Consider the following 12,101-nt stretch of genomic DNA (forward strand, 5'->3'; position numbering starts at 1 on the left):
TCAGAGAGTGGGAGGACAATTAAAAGGATGCTTGTTTCCCATCCTACCATCCTTGCTCAACCGGACAAAGTGGCTTAGTTTTACAATACCCCCCTTCCTCAGATATACTACGCTCCCCCAAGACATGAAACATGCGGAAGAAGGCTATTTATTCTCATCAAAAAACAAAAAAAATAAACCCCCCCCAAAAAAAAAACAGACAGGAAACGCTGGTTTAAATTGTGCAATCATACAGTGTCCCCCCCCATTATTCAGTGATATGAATAAAGGAAGTGATTGAGCTCTCCGCATCCTGCCTCCACATTAGGAAAGCCACCACCTGGACCAGTATAGTCTACTTCATTAACGTGGTTTCAACAACTGCTCAGATTAGAGAGAATTAGATGGAGATCCATGTAGCAGCACTCAACTTTGTAATTTTAACTCAGGTGATGGACTCAGTTTAATGCCAAAACATATTCATTATGTAAAACAGGTACTGGCCGAAAAAGGTACAGTACACTCTAAAAGTGTATTTTGTTGTTTAAGTAATGTAATATTTTGCATGAATATTACATGAACAGTTAATCTAACCACAATCGTGATGTCAGGCTGTGCAATTGCATAATACCAAAAAAAGGCTGCAATTACTTTTGTATTAAGTACTTTAAACATGTACAAAATTCCTGCAGAAAGGCATCTAAGTTTACACTTTGTAAAAATACCTTTATTTCAAAATTAAAATATTAAGTTTATTTGAAAGCAGTTCTGTAAAAACTTCAGGTTTTGTATTTTGTGCAACATACAGAGGCTATAGTCCTCAACGCACTGGTCAGGGGTTCAATTCCCAGTTTGGTGTGTATCTTCCCCCCGCTCTCTCTCCCCACGTTTCCTGTCTCTCTTCAGCTGTCCTTTTAAACAAAGGCAAAACACCCAAAAATTATCTTTAAAAAAGTAGACTCATTAAAACATTTATGAATTTTATCCTAATCACAAAACGTAATAGTGTTCCTTATGATCATAATTGTACATTATTACCAAACCGTGCTGCACTAAAACTGATCCTAGTCACTGACACGCTGTTAACATGATTTAATCAGCCGCTCCTGAGCTCTGTTTCTAAATCCCCTCACAAAATGAGACAGATTAATTCACAGAGAAGCTCTGAGTTTTCCCACATGGACAGAGACACTGATAGCTTTTTAGAGACCTGAGTGTGGATGTGAGCTCTTGCTAGTCTCAGACAAGATCAGGAGAGAAACAGATACAGCCCCTGAGGCTCAGACAGGTTCACCTGGAGTATGCATGAATGTTGCAGATGACAGCCGATTTAAGAGGTGAAACAGATGTGGTCACTCAATTACACACGCAGAAATGTAAAGAAGTTCATATTAAAATGTGTGTAGTAGACTGAGGTTTGCATGTGTCTGTCTCAGAGTTTGTGACCACAGATGTACCTGTTTTTTAGATATCAGACCATGCTGGACTGCTGGCAGGGGGAGCCACGGGATAGACCAACCTTCACTGAGCTGGTGGAAAGACTAGGAGACCTTCTTCAGGCCAGCGTGCAACAGGTATGATGGACAAGACAAAGAAAGTCAAGCTATAGTCTATAGCTATATAGAGTAGTTTTGTTTTAACAGTTGCATGAATGAACGATTGATTATGAATAACTTTTAAGCTCTGCTGCACTTCAGACTAAAATTCAGTTCAGTTTTATTCACAAAATCAATAAAAATGCAAATACAGTGGCTTGTGATTATTCGTTAAAAACTAATTTGTGAAATGGGACTCCCCAGAGCCTGTGGAGCCTGTAGATGGGGACCCAGACCTCAGTATGCAATGTACAAATAACACAAATTTACACAATAATAAATATAATTCAACCAGTATTCCTAGAATAAAACTCTAAGATGCCTCAGATTTTCTCTAGAGATCCTTGATGAATTGTGACACAAACACAGTACATGTTGACAACAGCATTTAGAAAATAGCTATATAAATAAATTGGAGTATATTTTCCAAATGGAAAGATATTTAGAATTGATCAGAGATACTCAGCCACAAAATGTTTTGGATTAATCATATTTTAGTGACTGCTGTTTTCTCAAACTTTTTTTGAAGACAGACAAAGGTGATGTCATGTTTATTTTGCTTTCAACCTCATTCCAGATCTGAGAACCTCTGCAAATCACACTAAAACCTGCACATTAAAGCCTATTTCCTACCCATTAGGAGGCGTTTGTTCCTTGTGTAAAGCCAGGCATACACTGTGCGATTTCAAGCAGACTATTACAGTTGCTGCAGAATGTCAGCCCATACAGTGCGACTGAATCACTTATGACACACAACCATCACACCAGTTTAAAAGCTCACACTACACGGTCCAATAGCCGTGCATGACCTGAGTGCTCACACTGTATGATTGAAGTCAGGATGTCTCCTTTGAAAAAGTCTCACATACTGATGTTGAACTCATATCTAGTCATCTGACTCACTCTCTCTCCTGCAATCTCTCCCTCTATCCAAAACACACAAACAACATCATCATCCTGTCAGCTGCAGATCCGCTAGTAGGAATATTTCCTGTCCTTTTATTTCCTTTATTATAACAGGACAGGGGCTGATGTTGTCATGATGATTTCAGAAGCTATCTGATAGTTTACAAAAAAAAATACCCTAAAGTTGAGGATTCTGCCTGTGGTTCTGCTCCAACTCTTGGAGTCTGGAGTCTTACCACCAAAATATCAAACATGTCAGACATTTATCCAACCAGTCAGGAGCAGCTGGTCAGGCCGTAGCTGGGTTGGTTGGCTGTGTTGTATACAGCACAACAATGGAGGTACAATCTGACTGAAAGTCTGTGTTACTTCCAACTGAGTCTCATGTCTCGAAATGCATGGCTGAATCTGATGAAATTCACACAGAGAACGTCTGGCTTTATATGTGTGAGAGAGAACTGGAATAAGATCACAGAGTCTTTCATTGAAGCTACTACATTATACATACTACTTGCATTTTGAAAAATATTACCTGAGATGCAACATTTTAGATTTCCAGGATAATGACCTCAGTGCATCATGAGATATTTCACTAGGTAAAGCATGAGATGTTCATTGATGTATTGAAACAGATGAGACATGGATGAAGGTTGGGGCGTGGAAGGAGTTGAAGGGTTGTTCAAGAAGACATTAGGTGTGTGTTGGGTGGCTGGGGTTTTTCTTTTTTCACACCACCTGTTCTTGGTGACTTATGTTGAGTGGCTGGGCGATTTTCCACACCACTGGTTAACATTTCTGTGTTGTATTGGGAATGATGAATGGTGTTAATAAAAATGTTATCACAAGAAATCATTACTTTCAGTAAGCTTCAGAAGTTTGCAGTTAAAAAGAAGAACTCAGACAATTAAAAGGGATGACCTGTTTTCTCAGTATCTGTCAAGAAGTGGAACTTTTCCACTTTTTTACTTTTAATAGTCACACAGTATTTCCTGACTTACTTCCTGACTCCAATGAAGTCTGACAGAATACTTGTCATTTCAATTCACGAAATGAGTCGAAAATTATCAGAAGATAGCGCCGCAGGTCAGAGTCCTACAGGAGACCTAGAGCAACGTCACACCCAGGGGTGTGCTTAGACTAACCAAGAGGGGAAATAACACTCAAACAGCTTATTTGTTAGTGCATGATGTGGTATAACAATGTCTGAAATGAACACTATGAAACGTCTCACATTGTTTAAGTCTGTCAGAAAGTTGAGCCGCTCTTTGGTCAAATCAGGACAACAAATGTGCACTAGAGGAAAACGTCTGTTTTTGGTTTGCATGTAAACATATTCAGTCAGCTGATATCATCCAATGGCCTTTTTTCAAAGCAGCTTTCGAGATTGTCTCAGAATTACACATAATAGCGCAACAGCAAATCCAGAATGCACACTATCTGTAACCGTTTAACTGATCATTAATGTATAATAGTCACCAAAGAAGAAAAACATAGTGTCAAGAGGAAAAAAGAATCTGACGTGTAGAAAAAAGGTCTTTTCTTTCTCATGGGTCTGTTTCAGATTAGGTGGACTCTTGGAGACCTCTCGTCTTATTCTACATTCAAAGAGGGGCTGTTTATTTTAAGATTTCATCATCACAAGCCTCAAGGATATTAATATTGATTAAAGCATGGCGTTAAGTCACCTTAACTTAAAATAAAAGATGTGTTGGGAATATAAGAAAGTGTGGCATTTAGCCTTTACAATCAGTGATAACAGGAACTTGCCTCAGCCCTCACAAGAAGAAATCATTTTCAATCAAGACAAAACGACGGCTTCATGTCCAGGTTGTATGTTTCTGCTGTCAGATAAGCTCACAGACAAAGGAGTCATATTTCACTTTTTTACAGAAACTACACCAGACTGCTCAGTGACGTGATTAGAGATAAAGACAAGGCCACATATCACAACATGCAGAAAAACTACAGTATGTTCCTTTACAAATGAGTCTGTGAAATCTACCTTCATGAGAAACCATTTAGACTGGACAGAAAGGAGGGGTTGATTTTATAAATAAAGCTATTTTTACAGCGCAGGAAGGCTGGTCATGGTCTCTGCCACCTCCATCAACTTCATGAACATCGTGGTGGATTTATTAGGCATGACCTTAGTTTCTTTGGCAGCTTGCCACAACCTGTGGAAGCGTGCACACAGAACCGACCTACTTAAGTCTCTCTGTTTTGTGTCATTTGCATCATGGAAACGTAAGTCTGTACTCCTAATTGTTCTGTCTCTGGTTTATTCAGGAGGGGAAACACTACATCCCTATAAACACAGCCCTGCTGGCAAAGGTGGGAGATCCGGCCACCACGGTGCCATCAGAAGAGACGCCAACAAGACCTGTTTCCCACCGCGACTCAGGGAATACCTGGTGAGAATATTTGTCATCGATCGTTAAATAGTGTCTGGGAAAAGGTTACCTGAATTTGAGACACTTTGACAGGTGTTGTTTTTTGTTCTCCTAGTGCTGAGTTGATATTTAGAAACATTACAGCAGTGTCATCAGGTTTGAGGTCTAGTCCACCCCTCAGATCCAGAGTAAAACATTTCATCCGCTATTGGAGAGGGGATGTTGGATTTAGTAAAGGCCAGCCTTTCCGAAACGTAAGTACGCCATGGCCCAGTTGAAAACCTGAAATCTCTCAGGGCCCAAAACAGGCAAAAAACCATACAGGTGCATCTAAAAAAAATCAATATCATGTAGGAGTTGTTTTTTTCTGGTGATTAAATTCAAGAAGTGAAGTGTCCATATATTCTAAACCAGTGATTTTCAACTGGCTGAGTCACGCGACCCACCATCAAGTCCTCAAGGAGAATTGTGACCCAATTTTTTTTAGATTTTTTTGGTCAATCGGATATAGTCAATAAAAAATAGTAGAGCTTGGGCCTAAGACAGTACAAAAGGTGTATTTTACCACCCAGTCACAACAAACTTTAATTGAATGTCAAATTGCTTTCACTGCTGTTTTTTAAATGATAGTAAGAAACATAAAAAGAGAAGGAGAAAAAAATTTAAACAGACAAGACAAAACTTGGTGGTAGCAATAAAATGATCTTGAATGAAATAGATGGGTTAGGGTGCACATTTGGCGGGTATTTCAGGATGGGCTTGTTTTGGTATTATACTTTTGTTTTTTTAGTCAGTATAGATTTCCACATGCAGGTTCCCAAATGTGCATGTTTTGTAATTGTTATTATATTGATAACCACCTCCCCCTCGCCTTTCGCCTCCTCATTTATCAGTTAACTCCTGTCATGGCATTAACTCACTAACGGGCAAGCATTATCTTGACTCTGTGCATTGTTATAGATAGATTGGGAGTTTTTTATTGTCGCTGCATTTTAAAAACACAATGAAATAATGTTATATTATATTATATTGTATTATATTACCACTGGACTGACTTTAACCATTGAAATCACATTTAAAACATCATCTTTTTATGTCTTCTTGCGCTATTTGAACTGATAAATTACTTCCTCTCCACCCTGTATCTACATTAAAAAACATAATCCTTGGAAAAATTATACCCTTTGCTTTAGTTTCATGTCCATTTTGGCTCACATCTTTGACACTCCCTGGTGAACTTGTCAAGACATTAAAAGGAAATAAATCACCTTATCTTAAAGACATGCAAAGCTGTCTTCAGGCTGTTGTGGCAAACATTTCAGAGTCTATTTTGCAAAGGAAATTCCTGGATCATTTTTTAACTATGCTCTGAATGATATCCAAAAGAATTGGTGTTCTTGCAGCACTCAGACTAAACTCAACCAGGAGAACATTTATGTCTGTCCTGAGGACAATGAGAGGCCTGATTTATACTCGATAAGAAATATACACACAGCAGCACGATGTCCGCAGAGCTTTCAATATCATGGCTCCTTTGAGGAATTTCCTCAAAACCACAGAGCCGGCTTCAAGGTTTATATCCGCTTACAATAATATTTAGTGAGCTCTTGGGTTTTCACAGGTCCGCCAGAGTGTTTATTGAGAAGGTGTTGAAAAGAAGTAATGACAGTTACCCCTTAAGCTAAATTAAGCGGTCGTTTTCAGCCTAAGGGTGTTGAAATGCAAAGTAAACAAGGTGTGTTTTAAAAATATAGTTTCAGAGATGCCGCACACTGTTGATGTAAGTGATTATGTTCCTGCGGTTTTGTTGATGAACTTGTCTCTGGGCTCCAGTATAATCAAATGTATTCTATAAAAGCAGGCTTTAAGGTGTTCATGAGAATTATGTTTAAATCGTTTTCTCACCAGGAACATTAAGATCCGTCCTGCGAGTGTGAAAACCTTTGACGAGGTGACCATGGAGAATGGGACAGATGAGAGACATGAGGTGAGTTATTCATTCTGAAAGCCAGCTACATCACATCGGATAGAAACTTCATGGGTGGCATTCATTTTGTCATTAACATTATTTTTTATTCAAATTTTAAAATGGTTCCAATAATGTCATGCCATATGGAGTCCCACAAGGTGCTGTGCTCAGCCTGAACTCATTCAGTTTTTATCTGCAACCAGTTTTCCTTGTTTTGTTTCTTCAACTGCTGCCATCTTTTTCATTACAATCATGTTTCTATTAGTTTTTATTTAAACAAAAGGGTTTCTTGCACTGCCGGCTTGTTTCCTTCAAAGACCACAATCCTCACTTTATTTTTTTTGCAATTGCACACAGATAAAACTGAACATTTATGTTTTTTATCGAGCTTATGAATAATACTTCCAAAGTCAGCATTAGAGTGTTTTTTAAAAAAATTGCATTCATTGGTATGTCTACATCTTTATGCTATTAAGCATGGTCAAACCAACATTTACAGTTTTAGCTGCAGCACTGTGGATCAGTATGGGGCTTTTCCATTATATTGAGCGGCTTGGCTCTACTTGGTTTGACTCGGCACGGCGGCCCAGCGTGGCAGGGGATTTGCTTTTCCACTACAACCTGTTTGAGGGCACGTCTAGAGATGATGATGCAGCATTTTTGATGAGCGTAAGCGTGGTTTTGTTCAGCCAGAAGAAAAAGCATCCATTGTGTCTACTTCAAGGTTTCTTCTTTTTCTTCCGTTGGTAATCTGGCAGTTATTTCAAAGTTTGGTGCAGTGGTTGCTACTCAAACACGTCTGCAAGGCGTCCCTGAATGATGATGAATTGCTAGGACATCACTAATATAATAATTAATAATTATTAATTTTGATGATTCTCTCTCTTTCAGGGCGGTCAGTCAGACAGTGGGATGGGCCTCTCATCTGACAACATGGAGACTCTGAAGCGCCTGGAGTCACTGGCAGGCCGACCTCTGAGCATCATGGCCCTGGCGTAAGTACACTGTACCTTCAAACACTTGTGCACATGACCTGTGGTGGTCAAATAAGGACAGACAAACACTGGAAAAGACTGATTACCTGCTTAGAAATATCCCTACTGTGCAGGAATGTAGACGCTATAACCGTCACACACACACACACACACACACACAGTTTCTTCTGCCTTTAAAGACGTCAGCGGCTAGTTTTCCCTTTTGTTTGGTGAAGCCACGCATGAGGGACAAAGGCTAAGTGGGCGGGAACAAAGCTTGAAGGTGACAAAGTGAAGGACTTAGCACAAAAGCAGAGTGGATGCCTCACTTGAGGTTTGGGTGTTTTAAGAGTGAACACTAAAAAAGTCTTTGTTTTGATGAAGAGCGTCCTGAATGAGAAACCTCCCAGACAGATTTAACATGAGTCATGGCTGTCTGGTTTAAAGCAATGCTATGTTACAAACACACAAAATCTCTAAGGAGTGACCTCGGGCTAAAACCCTTGCTCCAAACCCTGAGGATGACTTTGAGATCCTGGATTCTGCCAAGATAAGTACATAAAACCATCAAGAGGACAATCAGAAAGCACACTGATAGAGAAGGTTCTCACATTTAGAGTTTATTTGAGGATTAGGTTTAACTTTAATCAACTTTAGGTAGTTCATTTGCAGGTTTTTGCTTTGCTGTCAAATTAAAGGATCCTGCATGTAAAAATTAAGGCGGGAAACAGATCTGCAAGATGAGAAAAAAAGAGTGAAAGCATCATAAAAATGGAGGTTAAATGTAGGCAACTTCAACACTTGGCAGGTTGATCAGATTACTTGCAATTAGACATTAAAGCTGGACCTTGTGAGAGTTTAAAAGGCACTATATTAGAGATTGCGCTGTCCTCCTTTAGCTCTATTGAAATCCACCTGTGCCCCCTCACATAGCACATGCAAAAATAAGTGTTTTCTATTTTTACAATCTAGTTTATCAGTTTTTAAAATGTAAAACAATGGAAATAGTCATGGTTTCATCTCAGGATCAAATAGATTTCTGTAAGACTCCGTGTGCTTCCTGTGACTCAGTCACCAATAGTAACCCCACCCTTGTGCCTGGCATGGCAACACTGTACTATTGTTGAATATTTTGATGCCTTGTTTGCCAGGTGGTTTTTCACCAGGACAACATTCCAGTACAGCGGCGTCACTTCCCCCCACTGGGCATTGACCTCTTGTCCTCCAGAGAGGAGGCTGGTAAACCCTTAGCAACCTCCAAAGACAATAAGAGGCAATTACTCATATTCTGAAGGCCAAATGAAGCAGAAAAGCCCAGGATGATTGATTGCATCATATCTGAATAAGGAAAGGTTTGACTGATTGTTTGGCTTCACAAGGGGTATTCCTTTCTTCAGAGAGTATCCTTTTGCGAGAGTCAGGAAGAAATGTTGATATAAAGCAAAATAACAAACCATAAGTTTGTTGTTACTCTAATAACTGCAAAAACATCACATCTTGAGTGTCTAAACTTTCTGCAGCACCAGTTTTTCTGCCAAAGTTATTTAAAGGATGTTGGACATGAAAACTAGAGATATGCCTGCGTTTTGTCATTTTCTGTCATTTATTTGTAGGTTTTTTTTTTTCTTTTTCAGATCAATTCAACTCAAACATCTCTTAGTGTTCTGTTTTTAAACAGGGTGACTCTACTTGCAAGATAATTGTGATCATGCAGGTGCTTTAGAGTATCAAGAAGTTAAAATTCAATATATTCTAGAGTCATCTCATACAAAATGAATTCCAAATGATATTCAAAATTTACTTTTTCTCCTTAGCCCAGGTGAGACGCTGATGGCATTTGTGGGTCAGGAATACCTTGACAGAAACACCAAACTTAAAGTCCATTTCCTGGACCCGTCTGTGTGTGGTGGCTCTTGATCCACTGACTCCAGCCTCAGTCCATTCCTTATGAAGTTCTTGAGTTCTCGAATCTGCTTTGACAGTCCTCTGAAGGCTGAGCTCATCCCTGTTGCTTGTGCTCCTTTTCTTACCACACTTTTCCCTTCCAGTCAACTTCCCATGATGAGCTTTGATACAGCCTCTGAGAAGAGGCTGAGATTAACTTCAGAAAGTAGAAATATTTCACTTTGCATCAGATGAATCTAGAATATAGAGTAAATCACAGGAAAAATGAACTTTGACATGATGTTCTTATTTTTTTTTGATGCACCTGTTTAACAGGAGAAGCCAAAATTCTTTTAGAATAGACCTCATAATACAGTGATGATTTTCTTGTGTATTTTATTGATTTGTGAAAATGTCACAAAATCAACATGTTTTTTTTTCTCTTCATCCAAGCAACCCAGACAATATTCAGATTCAATACACACAACTGAATAGTTTCACTTAAGGTTTTAAAAAAGCATTTGTTTTAATCGTGTTTATCTTTAAAATCTGATTATGTAAGGAGGAGTTTAGGAGTAAGATGTGTTTATTTTTGTATGGATATGAGATCTTTTCCCTGGTATATTTATATTTTATCTCTTTGTGTTTCAGGATGAAGGCGGTCAGTAAGAGTAAAGAGTCTGTGCTGAGCGACTCAGACAAGGAGAAGCTCCCGCCCACAGTCCCTAATCTGGACTTCAGTCTGGACGATTCTGTGCTGGACGACTCAGCCCTGGAGTGTCACAGCCCGCCACCTGACTACAACTATGTGGTGCGTTACTCCACCCCACCTGTGTAACCTCCTGCTTCACCTCCCAAAAACATCAGGCAGACGGCCTTCAGGCCTCAGCTTTGTTCCTCTCCTGTTTTGACTCTTATCTTTGGACTGTTGTGAAGAGGAGTTCAAGAGGAAACGCACAAGATGTCCTTGAAAACAACCATCAATCAGCTCGACCGTTACTTCTGCATCATCCAGCTTGTGGCCTCAGTGGGAAACCTGCAGTCTGTTGATTCCTCTCCAGTTTTCAGATGCAGGCTGATTTTAATGCTGCTGGTCCTTCCAACATTCACCGTGATTTATCAAACAAGTGAAAACTGACTCAGGTATTTCTGTAACTACTGTGAAAAAAGAAACACAATGATTCCCACTGAAACAGGCCTGTAATAAACTTCAACATCTGGTGATGAAGAATGACATTAAGAAGGGAAAGAGAGGAACTGAAAGTAAAATTTGAAGTAAGGGATGTTAAAAGATTATAAAGATTTTTTTTTTTCAATGTGGCTCTTTGGCCATAAAGGGCGCACTCAGGCTCACCATGCCAAAGCAGGATTGTCCCCCCGTGGCTCCCCCTGAACTCACAATGCTCCAAGCTCAAGCAGACCTGAGCACAGTACATGTACAGACTTCATCTCAGAGTCAGTACAACACAGAGAAGGAACATGACAGCGACTTTCCCGGCTTTGTGGCTTATTTTTGAGTCATTTTATTCCGATACAGCCCTGCAACACTCCTCAATTTCTCTATGCAAATATTTTTTTCTGATTATGCAAGGAGTTGCATCGATTCACTTCAGTTTATACGTGACTTTCATGTTGCATGCCCGTGCTTGTGTGCAGCCGTACCGTGTTGAAGCACATCTATTCCATCCATTCAAAAGCCAAAAAAGTCACAGACCAAAGGTCAAACAAAGCAGACTTTCAGGGGGATCAGATATGCTCAGGCACAGTACAGATCACCTAGTATGAGTGCGCCCTAAGGTTAGGCTAAAGATTTTACTGAAATTAAATGAACGATAATATTAGAAATATTGATTGTAGTTTTTGAAGTCCATCTCATGAAGTGCTCCTGTAATGAAAGGATAAGCTTGACTCAGGTTGACCCTGGAGCGCTCTGTTACGTTTTAAAGCTCTCCAGACTATTCAAAATCACAGGTGAATGGAGGAGGATAGAGAGTGGAGCTGCGATCATGAAAACTTTTTTGTTAAATAGGGATGCACTATAACATATAATAGGTATCTCCAGTGTAGAGTGGGGCTGAGTCAAGCAGAGCTGAGAGGACCAGGGAAGTAGGCAGTCTGGGAGTTAGTGTGCTTGGGGCTTGTTTAAAATATTCAGGACTCATGGCGGACCTCCTTATGTGTGTGGCGCCCTACGCAACCACCTATTCCTGATGGTACATTTGTACATTTTGCTGATATTTGAGGCCGATAAATGATTCATACTGTTACAGTATATAGTATATACACAGTATATACAGTATATACAATATTTACAGCCGGTTTATGCGCTGTAAACATCAGCAGAAATATTCATGTCTACCAATACTGATATTCAGCTTTTTAAGCTAATATCTGCCAATGCTGA

The 12,101-nt window shown here is 39.6% G+C and overlaps 1 protein-coding gene across 1 annotated transcript in view; it reads left to right on the forward strand.

Annotated features, from left to right (window-relative positions):
* Positions 1–12,101, forward strand: part of kdrl (kinase insert domain receptor like) — a 66,434-nt gene that overhangs the window by 52,672 nt on the left and 1,661 nt on the right. Inside the window, exons 26-30 of the mRNA XM_041798055.1 lie at positions 1,448–1,553; positions 4,767–4,891; positions 6,779–6,857; positions 7,731–7,834; positions 10,349–12,101. The exon at positions 10,349–12,101 is cut by the window's right edge and continues 1,661 nt beyond it. Of these exons, the coding sequence (XP_041653989.1) occupies positions 1,448–1,553; positions 4,767–4,891; positions 6,779–6,857; positions 7,731–7,834; positions 10,349–10,535 (601 nt within the window). The 3' untranslated portion in view covers positions 10,536–12,101. The remainder of the gene's footprint in view (positions 1–1,447; positions 1,554–4,766; positions 4,892–6,778; positions 6,858–7,730; positions 7,835–10,348) is intronic.

The sequence above is a fragment of the Cheilinus undulatus genome, linkage group 10, assembly GCF_018320785.1.
Source record: "Cheilinus undulatus linkage group 10, ASM1832078v1, whole genome shotgun sequence".
In the NCBI taxonomy this organism is placed as follows: domain Eukaryota; kingdom Metazoa; phylum Chordata; class Actinopteri; order Labriformes; family Labridae; genus Cheilinus; species Cheilinus undulatus.